Source organism: Perca fluviatilis, chromosome 10, assembly GCF_010015445.1.
Source record: "Perca fluviatilis chromosome 10, GENO_Pfluv_1.0, whole genome shotgun sequence".
NCBI classification, from domain to species: domain Eukaryota; kingdom Metazoa; phylum Chordata; class Actinopteri; order Perciformes; family Percidae; genus Perca; species Perca fluviatilis.
The window spans coordinates 15,084,877-15,108,667 of NC_053121.1; the positions used below are offsets into that span (position 1 = coordinate 15,084,877).

Below are 23,791 nucleotides of genomic sequence, written 5' to 3' on the forward strand. Positions count from 1 at the left end.
ACTTTTTTTTATATTGTACTATACTTCATGGATTCGAACCCTGTACCTTCTTGTTGTGAGGAAAGAGTGCTAACCATTGGGCCACTGTGCTGTTTTCCCTTACTATGACTTTTTTTCGACATACTATACTATGATGTTTTTGTGACTTTTTTCAACATACTATACTATGGCTTTTTTGTGACTTTTCTCGACATACTATTGAGGTAACAGTGCTAACCATTGGGCCACTGTGCTGCTTTCCTTTACTGTGACTTTTTTCAACATACTATACTTTGCATTTTGTGACTTTTTTCGACATACTATATTATGACTTCTTTTCAAATTTCTTCGATATACTATACTATGATTTTTTTCAAAATTTTCGACATACTATCCTATGACTTTTTTTCGACATAGTATACTATGTCTTTTTTGTGACTTTTTTTCGACATACTATGCTATTACTTTTTTTCCGATATACTATACTATGATTTTTTTCTCAAAATTTTCGACATACTATGAAGGCAACAGTGCTAACCATTGGGCCACCGTGCTGCTTTACTTTACTATGACTTTTTTTGACACACTATGCTATGACTTTTTTTCGACAGTTACAAAAACATCTTCTGATGCACAACCTTGGACACATCATCAGTGTTGTTTCCAGGAGTCACTGGGTGTTTCGGGTCTTGCAACAGACATCCTCGTCCTGGCGACCCGACCAAGGCTGATCAGACCCCGGCCTGTGTCCAAGTGGCGTTCTACTGCCCCCACTGCTCTCCCCTCTTTAACCAGAGCCATCTGGATGCTTTTTCTGCTGCCTCCACGTTGTTGCCTATGGCTCTTCTTCGGCTAGCACCCGTTATGCCCAGCATGCCGTAGGCCTTGCTCAGGGAGTGACTGGCAAAGTATAGTGGAACGTCATGGATATAGACTATAAAAAAGAGTTTAGAATAGCATAGTATGTTATAAAAAAGCATAGCAATGTCATAAGTCGTAGCATAGTATGTGATCAACAACGCCATAAAAACATTATAGCATGACTTTTTATGACATTGTTGATTACATACTATACTATGACTTTTTTACAGCATTTTTTATGACCTACACCATGACTTTTTTATGACACACTATACCACGACTTTTTACAACATACTATACTATGACTTTTTCATGGCATTTTTGGGGGTCGTGGTCGTGTGAATTTCTCGTGATAGCTTGAGATACGGGTGGAAGCTTGTGTCAGCAGTTAACTTCTATTCGCAGAGCATAGACCCCCCTCGGACCCAGCGTCACTTCACTGTTCAGCTCATATATTATTATACAAAAATAAGGTCACAGATTATGTTATCTATGATTCTAAGTATCAACTTTTATATTTAACTTTTAATAGTTTGAGTCAAATAAGTCAAATGTGATATTGGTATACGTCATACATTTATTAGTGAACAACCCTTTCAAATCAGCCACAACAGTTAAAAAAAAATATGATTGCACTACTTGGTAAAGCATAACTAGCAACTTTCATTTAAAAAAAGTACAAATCTTAAAAATTTCAAACAGTATACAGATGTATATATAATACAGTAACTAGTTATGTTAAATGCTACAAACAATATGATTCCAATGGAATGAAAAATTATAACATTAATAAGAACCATTTCCTATATATAATATATATTAGTTGTTTTCTCCCCCCACCCCACCCCCACCCCCAAATACAAACATGGAAAAAATGAGGTAACTGTAAATGTGCAAGTACCAAAGCAAAATATCTGCCTAACACAGAACACATGCCCCAGGCTCTGTTGGCGGGTGGGTAGTCTGGTGTTCAGGCAAGGACCCCTAGAGGCCAGGGAGAGTAAGAACAGTAAACCACTATCCCACCACAGCAAAAAGTCATTGGTAAACAATAAATGGCATCTACGGAGCAATCAATCACAAATCCTAAATAAATTTTAGCTGCTTATCGGAACACATTTTTGCACCACACAAGCTGTGAGATTATTCAATAACTCTTAACAGAAAGACTACAAGACTCTATTCTCAGTTGTCATTAAAAGTTACCTCATTACCTAGGCCTTAATGGGAGGTTCTTTTTTATTTAATAGGGTAGCTGGATATTGTTAAATATTAACTCCAAAATAAGAGTGCTAACATTAACATGAAGGTATCTATATGTGAACAATATATTTTAAGATATTGATACACAGAGCAAGAGCCTGATATGCAGGTACGATACTACACTGAAATAAGTATGACAACACTTGAGTCTTTTTTCATTTTTTTTTTTTTTTTTTTTAAATCCCTTAAACTATATTGATTTTCACGGACATTGTTTTAGGGGTATTAATATAACATGCTTTAAGAATACATGGGATCCATGACAAACTATTGCATTCACGCAAGTGAGTTTTCATACCTAAAAGCAGAACATCTAGCACCTTTTCACTATGGCTTTTGATAAACTACAGTAGTTTCAGAGCATGTCATTTTCAGTCGTTAGGGCAAGAACAGTAACACAATGTATGTAAGAATTTCTGGATTCAAGACCAGGTTTTTTTTTTCTCTCTATAAAATGAAGTTAGCGCAATAAAATCTTGTAGTCATTCAGTTCTATTACAAATGTGTGCAGTACAATGCATGGCAGTTATCAGCTGAGCATTACGATCCAGACCCCCAGAACCCAAAGCCAACTAGAGCTAAAAATCAGTTGGGATCTGGTTGACAAGCATGCATATTGTGCACCATTAAATAGGTCCCCACCAGATTTTGAGATATCCTCCACTACAACACACTTGTTTTACCCCCTTTTTTTTTTTTCTCCTTTTTTTTTTCCTTTTTTAAAGTCATGCAAAACACCTCTGAAGTAGATTTGGGAGTGAATTAGGTAGGATAGTGTGCCTCATGGCACATTTAGAAATGGGATCACAACCGCTATGTGAAACATATGGTTTGAGTAATATAACAAAAGTCAAACAGGTTTGAATAATACACTTGTAATGAGTTGCAGTGTACATTGCCTTGTTTCAGTGAATATTAATAACGTATTTACTCATCTTTTTTTCTTGCATGCCCGTCTTTAAATGATGTATTATCTACTATTTCCGACAAAACTGAATATTATAATTGATTACATTAAATCATTGGCGGTCTGAGGAAAACAATCACGCTAAATTCAGATATACCCTTTTGATGGCATCCTTTCCATTTGAAATGGACTGTTCTCCTTTATTTTTATATACCAAGAGGCCCTGAGTGATTTTTTTTTTTCTTTTTTAAAACTTACAATATATGCCAGCGAATAGATATGTACACATAGGTTAATTCTCAAAGCTGTGGGTTTAACTCATTAAATGGCTTCTTTTTTTCTTTTGAAGGTGGCACACACATCAAAGACTCACATTCACTTAAGAAACAGAAGTAAAGAAAAAGGCAAGAACCCTTTACACATCAAAGCAAAAGGTTACAAGGTTGCCTGTTAGTGCTTACTGGGCAGTTTAGGGACAAAGCAAAAATCCATTTGTTGCTCTTCTCCCTCCCATCCCAAATGTATCCTTTTTTTAGTGTGAATACAAGCAGGGAACTAGAAGTCTTAACAGTGTTTCTACACTCCTGAACACTCCGTCCGGACCACCGTGGGACACATTTAGCCTAAACGTGAGTGTCACCAGTGACTTCTACAAGGGTTTTCAACATTCGTCTGTCTTCAAACATTTATCTAAAAGCATTCACACTGAAGCTATACATACAGTTGCTCTTTTACAACACCATTACCATTACCATGACCTGACCAAGTTACCAGATTAAAACATACATTATACAAAGATGTTAGTGCTCCAACTGTTTCCTTCAATGTATTTTTTTCAAGAAGATAAAACCAATAAATAAACTTTTTTTCTTCTCTCTTTTTTTTTTTTTTTTAAACGCCATACTTTTAAAACAAGTGGAAATGATGAAGGTATTTTCAGGATTAGTAATAGGTTTGTGCTTGTCAAGGTCATAAGAAGGCAGATCTGAAATGTTGAACAGTGGGCTATGTGTGTATATTGGATTTGGCTCACAAACAATGAAATAAAAAGCCCAGTCTTCCTAAAAGTGGAAGAAATTTCATTTAAAACTCGCCACTCACTGCACATATTGCTTTCTGCACAGGCCTCCAGAGCTTTATGGCATTAGCACAGCCTTCAGATGAGGACTCCCATCCTAAAACGCAGTCAGGTTGGAACCACATGCTAGTCTTCCGTCATGGCGCTCTCTGAATAAGCAAGCAGTTCTCTATTAGTATGCTTCTTTGTCTATTCTTTTTCTTAACATTCGACAATTTTGGTGGCAATGCTTGATTAAAATATTGCTCGTCTGAATCAACAGTTCATGCAAATCCTAGCATGCTGCCCTGTATCCAGTGGTTACACAATGCATTGGCTCTGTGAACAGGACAAACACACACACACACTCACTCACACACACACACACTCACACACACACACACACACACACACACACACACACACACACACACACACACACACACACACACACACACACACACACACACACACACACACACACACACACACACACACACACACACACACACACACACACACACACACACACACTATGTACACACACATACACACTTGCCAGAGGAACAACGCTGACGTGGAGGGTGGATGTAGCACTTGTGCAGTTATGCCAGATGACCTCAAAAAAGACGCAGTCCATTAATCCATGACCGCTTTTGTACAGATCTGTGTTGCAGAGTGGATAATCTGGGGCAGAAGAAACTCCACAGTTGCATGTCCCATCGCTTGCAGTCCATAACCTCAGGCTCAACAGAATCTGCATTTAACCATAGCAAGTCACACTTTCACAACAGAATTGGCAAATCTAAAACAAATTACGGGGTAAAACTGTGAAATGATCAATACATTATTGCAGAACATACATTATTAACAAGTCACTTTGCCCAACACCTACAGAAGCATGCATCTATGATGGCCAGGCGTCGCCTCCAAACACAGATGCACATGTCGAAGTATTCCTATTATTTTTCTGCTAATTGCACAAGGCGTCCAGCCTATCATCCTCCAGGCTCCCGACTCAACTCTTCCGATGCAGGACTCCCACTAGTCATGAACACCACAACCAAATCCACTAAGTAAAAATGAAACCCTGTAAACAAAAGCAGCAAATAATGCATTGTTGGGGAAATCTTTGGAATCTGCAACGAGGGGGCAGAGAAAGAACTGGCTGGCGATCCCAGAACTCTGGCTATAGGCTGCGATAGGCAGTGGGTTTCATGAGACTCGGACAATGAAGCACAGCAGAGGTACAACAGGCTCCAGTAAACAATCCTGGATTGCTTATTATTTAGGAAGGGGCAGGAGTGGTGGGTTGGTAAGCTATATCTACTGGAGGACGCAGGTTAGGTGGCAGATGTCCCCAGTTTTGGGACAGACTCTGTCTGGCGTGTGCAAGCTTTCCAGTTCAGCACTCAGAGACAGTTCTCACTCCACCTCCCGGTGTACATCCGAGGCATCGGCTCGGCAGATGGGACAAGTGCGATTGGTCTGGAAGTCAAGCGGAAACGTGAAGACGTTAAGCGCAACATTTCAAAAACATTCACACAATCTATGAGGACACTATGACATCATGTTTTGTTCAAACTGGCATCAACTTACTTTTAACCATTTGTCCACACACTTTGCGTGGAATTCGTGGTTACAAGGTAATACCCGAAGTAGCTGCCTACACTCAAAGTCGCTAAAACAAACAACACACCTAAGGAGAAGAAAGGATTGAGTTACCAAGATATACATACATCTATATTGACTGAATATAAGCGACTTGTTTATTAAAAAGGGTGAGGAAAAGGCTTACAGCGTTTGTTCAGATAGATGATTCTCTGAGTTGAATCTGTAGGACGGAAGTTGCTCTATATCAGCTTTAGTGAGTCCACGTGGTTTCGCTTCACCCAACCTCTCCGCCAGATTCAGTAAAGCCTAGACAGACAGACAGACAGACAGATCACATTGAAAGCAAAATACTATACAGCCACCAAAAAATTGTAATCACACCTATAACCTTGGAGATATAATATAGTGAAAAAAGGAGTTAACCTTTCCCTAGCTTTTAGAATTCATGGCCACGTATACGTGACGTTTTACATGAATTCTGCAATGTCAGAATTCATATACGAGTAATTGTAGTACTTTTTGTACGGTTCTAAATACTTAAATATTTCAAATGATGGTAAACCATCAGTATCTTTATATGAAATAGTAATTTCCCAGTCAATTACAATGGATTGAACACTTATGACCACACTAATGGAAATGAAAAAAGCTCCAACCCATATATACCGTGTATTCAAAGTGTAAAGAAGAAAAGAAAAAAAAAGAAAAATGATTTGCTTTTCCATTAAGCATCACAGTAACCTCATAGTTCTCCATCTCCACATCATCCACATCTAGGTCTAGACTGATGGCTGGGCCCACTGCTGTTGGAGGCACAGGAAGCATCGACCTGAGCAGAGAGAGGAACATTCACTCGTTGAGTGTTCACACAATCACTGCAACTTCACTCCACTACAAGACGTTCAAAGTAGTCCGTTCGCTGTGCTGTTCACACTAATCGACTTGCCTTCACATTGACTGACTGGGTTATTAGATCTTTTACCAGTGGAAATCTCCAAGTCTGGTCTCCGAAGAAAACACAAACGAGAAATGACATGGGACATGATGTAATACCATACACAAGAGAGGATTTTGGGAAGTTATTAGTGACTGATTTGCAGCGATAAAAAAAAAAGTAATGGTTTAGGGGGTGTTGCTGTTGCACACCTGTTCACAAAATAGCCTGTTTGCCACACTTCTTTACTATTTATAGCTTGTTTTTTTCTAGGTGTAACAACTTTAGACCGTGTTGCATTTGCAACACGTAGAGTTTAAGTTTAATTCATTTATATAGCACTTTAAAAGCAAACAACTTTGCACAAAAGTGCTTCACAAAGTATACAACAATAGATATAATGGAAATACAACACTATTCAAGTAGAAATAAGTGAAGAAACAAATTGAAACTCGTGAAATCGCATAAACAGATAACATTTATACATATACTGTACATACAGTACAGGCCAAAAGTTCGGACACACCTCATTCAATCCGTTTCCTTTATTTTCATGACTATTTACATTGTAGATTCTCACTGAAGGCATCAAAACTATGAATGAACACATATGGAATTATGTACTTAACAAAAAAGTGTGAAACAACTGAAAACACATCTTATATTTTAGATTCCTTAAAGTAGCCACCCTTTGCTTTTTTGATCACTTCACAGGTGTGCCTTGTCAGGGTTAATTAGTGGGTTTTTTCCCCTTATTAATGGGGTTGGGACCATCAGTTGTGTTCAGTCAGGTTGATACACAGCCAACAGCCCTATTGGACAACTGTTAGAATTCATAATTATTGGCAAGAACCAATCAGCTAAGTAAAGAGAAAAGAGTGGCCATCATTACTTTAACAAATGAAGGTCAGTCAGTCTGGAAAATTGCGACAACTTTGAATGTGTCCCCAAGTGCAGTCGCAGCAAAAACCATCAAGCGCTACAATGAAACTGGCTCACATGAGGACCGCCCCAGGAAAGGAAGACCCAAGAGTCACCTCTGCTGCTGTGGATAAGTTCATCCGAGTCACCAGCCTCAGAAACCACAAGTTAACAGCAGCTCAGATTAGAGACCAGATGAATGCCACACAGAGTTCTAGCAGCAGACACATCTCTAGAACAACTGTTAAGAGGAGACTGTGCGAATCAGGCCTTCATGGTCAAATAGCTGCTAGGAAACCACTGCTAAGGAGAGACAACAAGCAGAAGAGATTCGTTTGGGCCAAGAAACACAAGGAATGGACATTAGACCAGTGGAAATCTGTGCTTTGGTCTGATGAGTCCAAATTTGAGATCTTTGGTTCCAACCGCCGTGTCTTTGTGCGATGCAGAAAAGGTGAACAGATGGATTCTACAGGCCTGGTTCCCACCGTGAAGCATGGAGGAGGAGGTGTGATGGTGTGGGGGTGCTTTGCTGGTGACACTGTTGGGGATTTATTCAAAATTGAAGGCATACTGAACCAGCATGGCTACCACAGCATCCTGCAGCGACATGCCATCCCATCCGGTTTGCGTTTAGTTGGACCATCATTTATTTTTCAACAGGACAATGACCCCAAACACACCTCCAGGCTGTGTAAGGGCTATTTGACCAAGAAGGAGAGTGATGGAGTGCTGCGCCAGATGACCTGGCCTCCACAGTCACCGGACCTGGACCCAATCGAGATGGTTTGGGGTGAGCTGGACCGCTGAGTGAAGGCAAAAGGGCCAACAAGTGCTAAGCATCTCTGGGAACTCCTTCAAGACTGTTGGAAAACCATTTCAGGTGACTACTGTTACTCCTAATAAACAACGTTTAATCAGTTCAGACTTTTATTAAGTGTCCAGCTAGCTAGGACACATATGTCTGCCATCTTCCACACAAACAACTACCCCCCGTCCCACGCATCTTCCGTAGTGAACAGTGTAGAGGGGGGAATAACATGTTAACAATCTCCCTATACTTTAAACAATTAGGAGAATACAAAGAAATGTTCCATTATTTATTTATTTAATTTATATTTATATATATATAAATAAATAAATAAATAAATATATATATATATATATAAATAAATAAATATATATATATATAAATAAATAAATAATGGCATATAACATGTTATTCCCCCCTTACACTGTTCACTACGGAAGATGCGGGACGGGGTAGTTATTTTGTGTGGATATATATATATATATATATATATATATATATATATATATATATATATATATATATATATATATAAAAACAATAGCCATAGTTACTACAACTTAAAATAAAACTGTTGTTACAAATGCAAATGCAATGTTCAGTTCTTTTAAATGTCCTTAGCTTTGTGTCCACAGTCCTTTAAATGAGTGCTTTCAATAGCACCACAGTCCCTCACTGAGAGCTTTTAACAACACCAGAGCTGACGCTCCCTTTTTGGTAAGACAGTCAGCGAGTTGAGTTTTTGTGTCTGACCAGAGCACTTTCTTTATTTTCTTACTCTGTACAAGCTCCTTGATGCTGCTTATTTCCAGCCTTAGTCGTTTTTCAGTGACCCGTTTTGTTGACTTGAGGGCATCAAACAGAGTGATTGTCCGTCACACAGACCAACGGAGGAGCATTAAGTTCAGCATTACCACTTGTGAGCTCAGAAAAGAGGGTAGCCAGAAAAATAGCATTGTCTATTCCATCTGACATGGCCAGAGTTTCGCCTGCCAGAGTACTCCTCACGACACATCTAATCCTCTTAGATTGCCAACAGAGAGGAGAAAACTTCCCTCCTTCTCCCATGAGTCCGATCAATGTACCCCCCTGCGTACCCCCATCAGGGAGATTTCCAAGAGAAGCATCACTGAATACAATAACGTGTAGAGCATCACTGTTTCCCAAATGGTGAAACCTGAGAGACACTTTTTCAGATTTAAGCTTTCTGAGGACCTTATTTGTCTCATGAATAGACTGGACTGTGGCATCTTTTATATTGGATGCTAGGTTGCTTGCATCAAACATAATGTCTGGTCTAGTTTGTTTTGCAACCCATAGTATCGGTCCTATTTTTGACCTAAGCTGCTCTTTTTCAGTTTCATTAAGAGAGGCATCTCTCTGCACTGCACGTGCTGCTTGCAGCTTGATAGGCTGTAGGTTTTCAACGCAACTATGCTGATGTACGTGAATTACACCATCATTACTAACAAAGTCCATTCCCACATAGCAGAAATTTTTATGTTCCTCACGCCCAACATGGAAAGCAGACTTAAGCGTAGTTGAGAAAGTGTCCAAGCCTGCCCAAAGAAAGTCATCAACATGACATGCGAGTACTCCAGTCACTTTACACTGTTCATCCAACCAATAAAAAACTGCTGGATCTACTTGAGACATTTTGGGGCCTGTACTAAGCATTATTTCTTTCACCTTGTTGTACCAATACAGTGATGCATCTGCAAGTCCATAGACACATTTGTTAAGTTTCCATAGAATATTTTCCTTTCCTGCTTCAGGAGGGGGCCGGACATAAATTTCTCTGGACAACTCCATGCCCTGTAAGAAAGCGGACTTTACGTCCATAGAATGGACTTGCCACTTGTTTTGACAGATGACTGCTAATAATAACCTGAGAGATTCAGAAGCACAGGTTGGGGAATCTTTCTGCAGCTCGTGAATATTAAGCTCTTCAAAACCCCTGGCTACGAGTCGTGCTTTTGGCACTATACCATTAGGAGTTTCTTTGAGAGTGCAGACCCACCTGGTAGAGACACACTTTTGACCTGCATTATTAACTTCCTCAAATACATTGTTTTTGTACCAACTCATTATTTCGTCCTGTTTGGCTGCATCAAATGAAATGTCTTTTGTTATGAGTACATCAGTCTCCATTTCAGATTCAATGTTAAGATTATCAACACTTGACATATCAACTGACTCCTTTGCCCATCACTGCCATCAGGTTCAACATGTTGTAGATTAAACCAGTTTTTGAGCCTTCCAGAAGCCTTGCCTGCTCTGCCTAAAACCTTGGCTCTCTGTAGGCGACTATCATCAGGTTTCTTAAATGTTACAGTCTGTCCTGTTTTTAACTTTACACCAGCAGAAGAGACAGAGTTACCACAAACATTGTGATCTGTTTCCGTTTGTGTTATTGTAGGATGAACCACTTCTCCTGTGTTCTTCCCCCTGTCACCGGTGTTGCCCTGTTTGCTGTCTGGGTTTTCTTCACTATCTGAGCTTTCTGCTACATTGTTTAAGCTGCCTATGTTGCTTGCTGTCTCTATGCTGTCTTGCACAGTTGGCTTATCCTGAGATTCCTGTGTGTTTACCTTACAGAGCCTGGATTGGTGCACTCTAACTAGAATCCCCCCATGTCTTACAAACACAACAGCTCCATCCTGACCAATAACTATACCTGGTCCCTTCCACTCAGGACAGTCTGCTCTTTTGTAATAAACCTTGTCTCCTGTCACATACATGTCATCTGTGGGCCTGAGCTGCTTCCTCATTGCCCTTCTTATCCGCTCAGAAGACTCGGCCTCTGTGAATGCTTTCCTAGAAGCATGTAAAGCTGAAATGTGTTCTCCTACTCTAGCACTCATGGTGGTACCCTCTAGAGCAGGTAGTTTATCAACTAATACAGATGGAAGGTTAGGATTCCGTCCAAACACTAATTGATATGGACTGTAACCCTGAACATTCAGCATACTGTTCTTAGCCACGAGGGCCCAGTCAAGGGCAGTGTGCCGGTCACATCCATTCTCTCGTTTGACCTTCTGGATGATCTCAGTCAGTGTTTGGTTATGTCTCTCGAGTAGTCCGTTGCTCCAGGGACTGTATCCTGCTGTAGTTTTTGTCTCAATGTTAAAGTTTTCAGCCATGTCTCTGATCTCTTCATTGTTGAATTCTCCACCGTTGTCACTGTACAGCCTCTGAGGGGCGCCATGGACACTAATCCAAGTATGAATGAAAGAGTTGACAATTTCAGATGACTTCTTTGTTTTCACAATGTTTCCTGCGCTGAAACGTGTGAAGTGGTCAATGATGTGAAGATACCATAAACCTGGTTCCAACTCATGCAGATCCATGGCCACCGTCTCGTTATATTCCGACGCCAAGGGCAGCCCCACAGCAGCATTCGGCTTTGTCTTTTTGTACTTCTGGCATACATCACAGTCATAAACTATTTGTTGTAAGACAGTAAAGCATTCTTTGTCTTTATTTCCTGAACTGTTAATGAGCTTCTGTAGTCTGTCTGCAGATGCGTGACCAAACTGTTTATGGAGCTTCAGAAGGAGTTTACATTTCTCATCTGGAGACATATTTTCTGTTAGGACTTTCTCTTCAGTTGAACCTTTTTCAGTTTCTCTGTCTCTGACGTCGACACAGTAATGTCCAGAACTAGTGAATTCAAGAGGTATGGATTGTTTGAACATCACTGCACTGTCCTTTTCCATGTCCAAAATGGTCCCTGCTTTTTTAAGAGACGTTTTACTCAGCAGGAGCGGAATGTCAACCTTGACAACTTCAGTTTCAATGTGGCATTTTGTCAGTCCTATCTTAGCTGGTAGTTTCACATTTCTTGTGGAATACACCAAATTGCCATCTCCAAACCGAAAAGGTCTGCAACTGGGAGTTTCTGTTTGCATCAGTCTGTTCACCTGATCTGGGGTGAGGTCATCAATATAGCTTTCCAGACATTTCTCCCCACATACAGTACGGGTACAGGCAGTGTCAATAATCGCAGATCCCAATGATTCAGTCATAAATATCTCAGCGTTTGCAAATAGCACATCTGGACCTCTTACCGAACTTATCCAGTGGATTAGTCCCCAGTAATGGCTGCTTCAGTTGTCCACTTTGCCATGTTGCGTTCCGTTTTCCTCTTCCTTGTGGTCTTTGTTCTGTGAAAAATGCCACGTCCTGATTCATTTGTATTACGTTTAATGAACCTGTCGTTTTCCCTCCTAAAATCCTTTTTAGAGCCGACTTCATGGAGGAGAACTTCAACTCCGTGCAGGCCGTCAGTGCTAGCTGTCTGCTTTTCTCATCGAGACAGGCCGTGTCTAAAAGCTTAAAAGCCAGCACAGCATCAGGAAGCGTCATATTATACTTTTTCATCCGTTGTATCGCTGTTCGAAGTCAATTATGTAGTCCGCCGCAAGAAGCGGCACTATCTTCGTTATGCCATCAAAATAAGAATAGGCTTCATATCGCGGTCCTTTTCCTCCTTTAGGAACACGCCGTCCAGCTTAGCAAGCAAGGTTTTCATACCGTCTTCACTGTCCAAATCTTCCGCGGGTATTTCCATCGCTGTTTCACGGGCTCTCCCCTCAATCCCCAAGGCAACAGCAAGGGCTTGTTTCTTTTTGTCGAGGTCGGTAACCCTCGTCCAGATACTGACTTCATTTTTCGTATGGCCTGGCTTCATCAAACTTTGGCGGAACTTTATAACTAGCTGCCATCTTATAACCATCCTCTGCTACCAATGTTACTCCTAATAAACACGGCGTTTAATCGGTTCAGACTTTTATTAAGTGTACAGCTAGCTAGGACACATATGTCTGCCATCTTCCACACAAACAACTACCCCCCGTCCCACGCATGCGCTAACCTCACAGCACACACACACACACACACACACACACACACACACACACACACACACACACACACACACACACACACACACACACACACACACACACACACACACACACACACACACACACACACACACACCTTCTGCCGTAGTGAACAGTGTAGAGGGGGAATAACATGTTAACAACTACCTCTTGAAGCTCATCAAGAGAATGCCAAGAGTGTGCAAAGCAGTAATCAGAGCAAAGGGTGGCTACTTTGAAGAAACTAAAATATAAGACATGTTTTCAGTTATTTCACACTTTTTTGTTAAGTACATAATTCCACGTGTTCATTCATAGTTTTGATGCCTTCAGTGAGAATCTACAATGTAAATAGTCATGACGTACGTACATACGTACATACATACATACATACAGAGAAAAGTAAAAGTGTGTCTTAGCAGGATATTCCAGAGCCGAGGAGCCGCTACAGAAAAGGCCAGTTAATTAACTGGCCTTTTTACAGTAAAATTCCAAGCAAGTTAGAGGCCGTGTCTTGCGCTCTCATTGGCTGTCCACGGCAGAGCTTCCGACAGGTCCAGATATTTATTTATATCTAAGGCCAGTAACTAAGTAGAATTAACCACATGATTAAAACCACTACACTTCATAAACTTTAAAGCAGGTACTCACAGGAAGTAAGGAAGGAAGCCTGGGTAGTAAGATGGAGGGGGAGGAGGAGGGGGGAGAGGTTGCTGCAAACGGTATCTTTGTCCACTCACTCGCCGGGGCAGCATGTGGGGATATGGCTGAGGAGAAACACACAGAGATTTAGGGAATTACGTAAAACAGAAGTCTGTGATTAAAGTGCACTTAAAAGTAATAAACACTTTATAAATGATAGAAAGTTTAAGATAACCGCATTAGAAGTACATTGTTTTCGAAAATAAGACAAGCTTCTTGGTGAGCCAAAAAAATCATAAGAGCAGCCCATGCAAGAACAGTTTTACAGTAATGTGACAATTGTCAGTCCCTCCAGGATTTTGCAATGTCGCGATTGAACAACAATTCACTGTTGCGCATCGCAAAATCCTGGAGGGACTGTCCAGTGTACTCATCCATTCCACAGAACAAACCCGACACAAGGGGACAACGTCTGTTGCTCTCATCCACCGCGCTGTTTTACACAACTACAGCATGCTACTCTGCAAATCGCGATGTTTTACAAACAATTTAAAATGAAAGCTTCCGGTTTGTAGTCTAGCTGTTTATTAGTTTGCTACTAATCTTGAAATTTGGACAATTTTTTGTAAACTTAGCTGCTGCCGGAGACAAACCAGCCCCTCCCCCCTGGGCGGTTAACCTCCTCATGGCTACTTAAAGCGCCCATATTATGCTCATTTTGAGGTTCATAACTGTATTTTAAGGTTGTACCAGAATAGGTTTACATGGTTTAATTTTCAAAAAACACCATATTTTTGTTGTACTGCACAGCTCTCTCTAACTGCTGTAGATCCTCTTTTCACCTGGTTTCTGTTTTAGCTACAGAGTGAGACCTCTTTTCTTCTTCTTCTGTACTATCTTTGATTGCACTCGCACATGCGCAGTAGCTCAGATGTAGATCATGTCAGCTAGCTAATTCTAGAGACAGTAAAACAAGTTACAAGGCAGGATTAGCTGGGAGACTTCTAAATGAGGGCGCACATGTAAGTAGTTCTTTTGTAGATTATGGTGAACTTGTGTGTGTTGTAGCGGTGCTTTGCTATTGAGAACGAGGTAGCATGCTAGCGTTAGCATGCTAACGCTAACGCTACGAGCTAACGGTTGTGGTTAGCCAGCTCGTGATGGATTTTTTTCAAAGTTTGTATGTGTGTGGAAGCACCAGAGACACAAATTAACACCCCAAATCCCAGAAAAAGTGTTTTTTTTTCATAATATGGGCACTTTAATATGCACGTGAATGACGTCATCGGACCAGGTGATGTCTGCATTCTTTATTCTTTCTCCTCACTCAGTATTGGGCTTCTTAAAATCTGTCCCCTTGAACAGTACAGTTGAATGGACCTGCTGTAAGCTTTGTACCGTCACATTTACCTGGGCTTAGTGAACTGCTCTTTTGCATATCCAGTGCAAAGAGCCAGAGGCGCTTAAAAATATTAGCATCTATCCCGGTTATTGTATGCAATTTGGCAATACATTTTTTTTGCTTTTTCTAAAAAAGGAAACCTCTTTTGTACATTTACTATTGCTGTTTTTAAGTATTTCTTATCAGATTACTCGATTAATCAATGGAATAATCGGTAGAATACTCGATTACCAAAAGAATCGATAGCTGCAGCCCTAAAGTCCAATAAGTACTTTATCAAACCGTATGAATGTGTGTCCCAGGCCAAGATAGGAAATTAACTAACAATGTAAAGATAAACAAGACTGACACATATGTTCAAATTTGATTCATTCAATAAATTATAATTTTTTTTCTTAAATCCACCAGCCATTTTCATATTATACCAACATTTGCAGCATCCTGAGCCTTTTTTGGGAAGGTTACTGGGAAAACTCTAGCCTGAAAACTGTCCTGATCTCGCAAGCTCCAGTGTTCCACTCGCAGATCAGCTACGTTGAGTTATACTGACATAAATGCTAGACTTTACCTAAACTGAGACTTCTCAGACAAGGATACTTTATATTATTATAACTATGTGCTATGCTAGAGCAAGATAAGCTTTTGCGTTTTTGGGATTTAACTGATGCGTTTGGTTTTTGAGCTAGCTTTTCTTTCTTTTTTTCCCCAGCAAAGGTTTGTCCATCTTAAACTCTAAATGAGATTTAGCTTTACGCATAAATCAGAACACTTTTTATTTCATTTCCAAAATTAATTAATTAGACCCATACACCTTTTACACTGACATTCGGACCGGAATCCATCAACAACACTACTAAAACACCCACATACATTGGTTTTCAGCTGGTTTAGGAGTTTAGGTACCAGAAAGCTCCATCTATTTTTTATGACGACATCACTTTTCCTTCCATTTAGGTCTGCACCACAGGCAGTCTAGTGTCACCAATGGGTCAAAGTTGGCGTTGCATCCATGCAATTAACTTTTTAACCGTATGCCCGATTTTGAACATTGAGATATAGTTGGAATCTTTGGATGACGCCAAACTCAACGCACCCCATGATGTCAATATCCGCCATATTGGATTTGATCCAAAACACTAAAAAGTTTTCACAGGTCACAAAATTTCTCCGATTTTTACGAAACTGGGCACAGATGATCTTCTGAACAAGCCGCACAAAAGTTATTCCATTGCGCACTGATATTCGAAAGCGTTTGCCCGTCACAGCCAATCGAAATAGACGGCGAAGCCGCTAAACAGGAAGTGAACTCATATCTCGGGGAGGCTTTCACGTATCAAACACCAATCTCAATACTCATGACCCAATTAGGAGGAGGCTCAAGAAATTTGGTGACTTTTGACTATTATGGGGGCGCTATAATCACAGGAAGTAGGCTCACATCTCAGCAACGCTTTCACGTATCGAAACGAAACTTGGTACATGGACTTGGGACCCCATCCTGAGGACGCACAATCAATTTGGAGTCTTTTGACCACTGGGGGAGCACTATAATCACAGGAAGTAGGCTCATATCTCAGCAATGCTTTTACGTATAGAAACCAAACTTAGTATGACTTAGTAGACTTGGGAGCCCATTCTAAGGACACACAATACATTTGGTGACCTTCAACCACTAGGGGGGCGCTAGAGTTACAGGAAATGAGCTCATAGCTCAGCAATGCTTTCACGTATCAAAACCAAACTTGGTACATGAACTTGGGACCGCATCCTGAGGACGCACAATCAATTTGGTGACCTTTGACCACTACGGGGGCGCTATAATCACAGGAAGTGAGCTAATATCTCAGCAATGTTTTGATGTATGAAGTCCAAACTTGGTACAGGGACTTGGCACTTGATTGTGAGAACACACAAGGACATTGGTGTAATTTGGCCTCTAGGGGCACTGTAACAAAGTAAATGAGCTGATATCTCAGCCATCCTTTATCCAATTGCCATCAAAGTTGCTGTGAGTGCTTGCTCATGCCATGGCAACGCCATTCCTGCTAGTGTACTGCTTGGCCCCCTCATTGCTGCTTGCAGCTACATTTTTTAAATGTCTCCTGACAGCCCTCAATTGGACACAAACATTTTATAACTAACATTACTGCTGAAGGCCGGCAAGAAAAAATATTTGACTTTTTTAAAAACCTTTTAATATCTCTAAGGCATTCTTTAAGGAAGCAAAGTTCAATGCTTTTGAAGACTTTTCAAGACCTGCAGATGCCCTGTGTGCTGGACAGCCACCAGCTGTGAATGTGTGAATATGTAACAGGTGTGAAGCAGGTCATGCTAAAAATAAGTCATAAGTGCACGGTCCATTTCCCAGGAAAATAAAGGACTGAAAATGTCTCAGAGGCTGTCTTACCACTCCAAAGGGAAGCTCCTGGTGCAAAGGCTCTTGAGGAAGATACTGTAGGGGCAGAGAAGGAGGCAGCGCTGGTGGGTGATGAGAGGGAGGGTAGGAGAAGGTACCTAATGGGTGCTGGTCCCCTCTTAGGTCAACTTCATTGTCTACCCTCTGTAGAGGCTGAGAGGAGAGAGAGATGTACAGAAAAGGGTTACGGTTTGACTAGACATACAGTATGTATGCAAATCAACAACTAGTGGTTAAATTCTACGTTCACTGTGCTGTGCGTTCATTAATGAACATGTGTATGTCATGGACTACTCACCATGCGTGGGTGCTGAGGCTGTAAAGGGACAAATTGGCTCAAAGGAGTAAGGTGCGGCGGCTGGTGGGGGGTTACAGATGGGGTTGGGTGCAATACAAAATGTTCGCTGGAGATCAGGGGTGGAAAGGCTTGATAAGACACTGGCATATGCTGCATGGTACATGCCTGTATGAGCTGAGGAGAGATTAAAAACACACAAGAGCAGACATTAATTTAAGTGTGTCAGTTTTATTTTTTAACTTTATTTATGTCAACAATAAAACGTAACACTTTGAAGCAGCCACCGCCTAACCACAGCAAATTTGCTCCTTATAGTCGCAGTAAGGTAGTTATAATGAAAGCATGTTGTAAGCGCGTCGTGAACAGAAGCGATGCATTACATAAAGTCACAGCACTGACAACACACTAATTATCATTTTAAAGTCTGTTTGTTTCCACACAAACCAAATATACAACAGAATCATATTTTATGTTGCTTAACGGTTTGTCAGAACTAAACCAAATATCCTGCACAGTAACAGCAGCAGCTTATTTGTTAGTCATGAACAGTGACAGATTGCATGGCTGGTATGGTGTGCTACATGGATGCCACTGACATTTGGGCTCTTCCTTTTCAAACTCACAGGAGGAGGAAGGCAGCAGAGCAGAGAGAGCTGTCCGCTGAACATTACCGAGCATGCTGGGAGCTGCTGAGTGTTGCACCCTGGAAGGGGCTGCCCGGTGTGGATGGGAAATCCGTGGGTCGTCACCGTTGTAACAGTGTATGATATTGGAACGGATCCCTGGTGCATCTTTTAAGAAAAGAAATGGGGGGGGGGGGAGAGACATGGGATGACTCCACAATCTGCCTGAAACAGAAGCCTGTCTGCAAAAAGGAACTCATTATATACTTATATACCAGACTAGACAGCAAATCATGTTTCATAAATGTTGTAACTTCTTTAGCCATCAACTTGTTCTTGTTTGGTTACCTGGTCATGTAGATCCACCATGATGGGGCTCTGCTGGGGCAGGTGAGCAGCAGGGTGAAGCATGCGTGGTGGTGTGCTGGTGTGGCTGTATTGTCTGGACTCATCTAAAGGAACCGGTTGGTGATGTTGGGAGAAAAGCAGATGATGGAAGTTCTCATCTTGGATCAGGGAAGTGTGCAGTACAGGTCTGTCTCGTCTCCCCCACTGGTGTCTCACTGGTGGGCTGAAACATCACACAGAAAGAAAAAAAATGCCACAGATAGTTCAATATATTGTACATCCAAATAAAAGAAGTTGCATATTTCTTATTTTATTGGCATTGATGTTAGGTATTTGGAGCATATGTCAGTAATTACAAGCATACACTTGATACACACAATGTAGCAATATTTTTTCCCTTTTACATTTTAAATATCTTAGGGGGTGGGTGAACCAAACAGGTCATACTTTTGAGGTTTTGTTTAGTGTATGTTGACATGCAATCCAGCGCTTTAAAATCAAGAGACAAAAAAAAGTCATCGCATGACCCTAACTGTCTGGATAATTTAGTCGAGGCAAATTTGAAAGGGTACGTAAACCCCTGGGTTTCTTTTCTTCTACTTTTGTGTTTATATACAATGTGGCGGTCTATTTATTCTGTCAAAATATAACATTATATGCCACATTTGCATGCAATAATATTTTTGTTGTAATGATAATATCTGATGACTCTCTGTCTTCAGTTCTAACAAGTGTGTTTATTTTAAAATTACATTGAGAGAAAACAAAAAGGGCATTTGACTTTTTTTCCGCCTGCGGGTACGGCAACATGAGTCACACACAAAGGTGACATTTCGTTGATGTTGAAATTATCTTAATACTTGTTAATAAATAAATACAATGTACTTTATAGGAAAATTGTCTTAAGGAAAGACCAGGCAGAATTTTTACCTTCTCCTGAGATACACTGGGGCGTTGCAGGGCTCTCCAAGGAACCTCCTCGGGTTTAAGGGGGCTGTTGGTGGCAGCCTATTTACTGCTATTTCCCATGGTCGCATTGGTGACGTCGTGCAGACGAGTCACGCTCTGGGAAAGGAAACTGTACAGTAGAGGCACTTCTATGTTGCCTCTGATTGTCCTAACCCTGCAAAAACACACCCATTGACAAAATCACAACCCTATTATGCTACAGAGCTTATATATATCCTTTGGCTATCACAGTCTGATCAATACAACAACAAAATGAGGTAAAATAGAATACTGATAAGCTAGTTTTACTTTTTACAACAGAAATATACCAGCTATCAAGTGAAATGTGTACAATGCCAGTCAATCAAATAAATAAATAAAATACACAAAGATTTTCAGATATGTGTGACACCACACACCCAAGTGGGATTAGATATTAAGTTGTAAAACCAAATTATACAATTAAATGTTCACAAAATAGGGGTTTAAATAATCGTAAATTTAAATTGGTCATTTCTCAGAGGACCACTCAAGGTATCTGGACCCCAAGTTGGTGGCAACTTCTCTACTTTGCAGTTTAGGTTAAATAAATAAAAAATCCATCTTTAAATTGACTGTGCTGTAAATCTCTTAAATTAGGAATGTGAGAAGTTGGTATGAATCATTTGAGAAAATGTGTGACTTCTTTATTTTACTGAGGCACATTTAAAGCTTTTGGGTAGGTGTTTTTGCTCAGGAAGTTCCCTGCTACATTTGGTTTCACTGACCTTGGTCAGCCCTCTCTTATATTTTATATATATTGGAATGGTCTAGATTACAATCACTGTAGTTAGGCACTATTTAAATCTTCTGGTTATTTATCAGGATCATATTTAATTCCACATTGCATTTTATCTCTTGTAAGATGGCATTTGCCTTTCATCATGACTGTTGGTTGTTTTAAATACCAAATGTATATTTACTATATTTCATATACACTTACTCCAATATCTCAGTAGCACTTTCAATTACGGCTTTATAAAATACACTTGAAAAAGTTCATGTTTAAAACACATAATTATAACAAATTATAAGACAAATAACATTATGATGTCCGCTACTGGTGCCTAATTAACTAGACTGATCAAGATTTATGCCATTTGTAACCAAATTCATGTAATTTCGAATAAAGAAATAAAGTCACAGGCGTACGTCAGTTTAGGTTATACACATTCTATAGTTACAATTTCAACTGTAGGGTATTTCTTGTACATGTGTATTTACTAAAATAGAGTAAATGCATAAGCTGGCTGTGGAATTAATGCAGTATATTCAGGGACAGAATAAATAGGGGTCGCTGTAGCCTGCCTGAACAAAAACACGGAAAGCCATGTGCTCAAAAGACAAAGCAACAACAAAAGATGTGGAAGGCAAACAGGACAGCTCGCTGCTATACACTTTAGAAGGCAACTGTGCCGTTATACAGTTTCTTACAAGTATAACGCAAAGCCCCACAAATGTCACTGCGAAAATTACAAACATTATCGTCGTGGCAACTGTCGGTCAGGGCAAATTCGACGTCCCCTATTGAAGGAGAGTAGCTAACTTTAGCCAAGCTAGGCTAACGCTTTGTCCAGAATCACCAGCTGCGTTTAATTGCTGTTAGCGAGATTTAGCCATCGTGCTACTAGCTACATGTCTCGGACATCTGCTCATTTATCAGTGGTTATTCTACCCATGTAACATGTTACACCATAGACCAGCATTGTATGGACAGGTTTAGCTAGCTAGCTATGTGAGTTGGCCAACAACATAGACCACATCTTACTTTCTTAGCTAGTTTGCTTGCTCGGTGAGAAGGGGAGATGGCAGGTGTTTCAGCCTCCGAAATGTCGTGTCCCATCAAGTTATCCTGGCACGTAACCGCCTTTAACGGAATAACGTTACCACCACCCGATAGAAACTAACGTTACAGACTGTTGTTTTCTCAGACAGATTTCTGACAATGTCGGACGGAGCTGTTAGCTTGCTAACGCTTGTCAGCTAACACAAGCTTCTAACTGCTGCATAGGGAATCCGTTTTCTCCAGAAACAGCAAAATGGTCTGTCCGTTAACGGCAGCGTTTACTTGAGCAGGAAATACCGTTAAACGTGTGAAAAGGTAACGTTAGCTACGACAGGAAACATTCCTTGGCGCGTGTATGTTCCTTGAAATGCATTGTTATGACGAAACCACGCCTCCTGTTCTGAGTAACCAATCAGCGCGCAGCAAATACAGACAACAGACAGCTTTGCTACAATGTATCAAAACAAACAGTTCCTGTTAATTGTAGCTGAGCCTTGAGAGGTTGCAGGGTCACCAAGGTCACCACTTGTGAAAAATATGATTTAACTAAATATCCCTAACCCTAATAGTATGCCCAATGACAGACCGAATAAATAATCTGACCTTCTTTCATCCCCTTTCCTTACTGTATTTTGCCATCTACAGCACAGCCAGCTATGCAGTGCTTTTTGAAATAATAGTGGTGGAAAGTAGCAAGGTACATTTACCCAAGCATTGCACTTTAGTTAATTTTGAGGTACTTGTACTTTATTTTCTTTGATATATAGATGCATTTTATAGCTAAAATTGCCCAACAGTATTTAATAATATTGTAGCTCCACCCAACATATTAATTACATGCATTAGTAATAATGATCCAGTAATATTTTTCATTCTGCATAATGAGTACAATAATTTAATTTTCTTCCCACAGGTTAAACTCTCTCCAAATGAAGAACCTGGTCTATTTACTCAATTGAGCATTGCTGACCATAAAAGTTTAGGAATTTCCCAAATATAGCATCTCTCTTGTGGCAACCTGTCTCACTTCAAAACATAAGTGATCATCAGTGTCGACCAAAAGTAAAATTGCATTTTAATTAAATAGCTTTGTAGGAGACATTGCCTTTGGGTCTAAAACTAATGGCCCACAGTCTGTTTTAACTCTCACTGGAGGCCACAGTGTCCTACTACACTACATAGCCAGTTATGTAATATTGCACTTGCATGATCAAGTGAGAAACCCCCCTTTATCAGCTTTTTGTACGAAATTTCTCAGTTTTTGTAGGTCAGCAAATGGAGCTGAAAAATACTTTATGTGATGCTGCACTTAAAGATTATCAAGCTTTATTGGGCCTAATAAACTACCTATCAGGCCCACTTTGTCCAGTAAGGCTTAATCTCTTGGTCTGTTTTGAATGCTCCACTGCAAAGCATTGAAGCGTATCTAGTCTTTTGAATGCATCCAAAAGTATGCACCTAATGAAGAGAGAGACTAAGGAGGGCAGCAGTGGTATGCAACATAGACTAAATGTAAACATTACAACATCGCACTCGGTAGCAGCAAAACAAGGAGGGGCTGGAGGTTGAGCAGGATGACAGCCCTAATAACCCGTTTAACAATCTCCCGTAAACACGCACCGTAAATCTCCAAAATACAACCGAGACAAAGCGATAACAAGAGCAGCAGTGTAGTTACCTGATTGTTAATATGCAAACTTCTGATCACTGATATTTCCCTTGTAATGTTCACATCTCGTTAGGCTAAGTGCGGCATCCTACGGTCAGCTGTTCCCGTGTGGAACATTCCGTGGATTTCACCACTGCTATAAAAAAAGGTGCTAAACATTAGACGGTCATTTTATCACCGCATTTTGTCTGTATGTTGTGCGGGTTTCTGGTTTTATAACCGCCGATATTTTTTTCCGTAATCGCCACTTTTTGGTTTTGGAAAAGGGAATCCAGCCCCACGGTTGCTTTGAATTTGTGCAGTTCCCTGTTACACCCCCATTTCTGCGCATTTCCAGAGCAGAGAGCACACGCCATGCTGCCATTTTTACCGTAATGAACAGAATAA

General features: G+C 40.4%; 1 protein-coding gene across 4 annotated transcripts; it reads right to left on the reverse strand.

Moving 5' to 3' along the window:
* Positions 1-4,527: 4,527 nt before the first annotated feature.
* On the reverse strand, positions 4,528-23,722 carry rnf44 (ring finger protein 44). Of its 4 annotated transcripts, XR_005640448.1 has the most exons (12): positions 21,718-22,158; positions 19,893-20,085; positions 18,963-19,185; positions 18,615-18,782; positions 17,992-18,165; positions 17,685-17,846; positions 13,885-14,000; positions 6,423-6,510; positions 5,866-5,987; positions 5,667-5,766; positions 4,963-5,555; positions 4,528-4,824 (listed from the first exon to the last, which is right to left on the reverse strand). XR_005640448.1 is itself a non-coding variant. In XM_039813315.1 (11 exons), the coding sequence occupies exons 2-11, from the start codon at positions 19,997-19,999 to the stop codon at positions 5,493-5,495; spliced, it is 1,323 nt and encodes a 440-aa protein (XP_039669249.1). In that variant the 5' UTR covers positions 20,000-20,085; positions 23,414-23,722; the 3' UTR covers positions 4,528-5,492. The 4 variants fall into 4 exon arrangements, 3 of the variants coding, with proteins under 3 accessions (XP_039669249.1, XP_039669247.1, XP_039669250.1); XM_039813315.1 differs by lacking the exon at positions 21,718-22,158 and adding an exon at positions 23,414-23,722 and having other exon boundaries at positions 4,528-5,555; XM_039813313.1 differs by having other exon boundaries at positions 4,528-5,555.
* Positions 23,723-23,791: the final 69 nt, after the last annotated feature.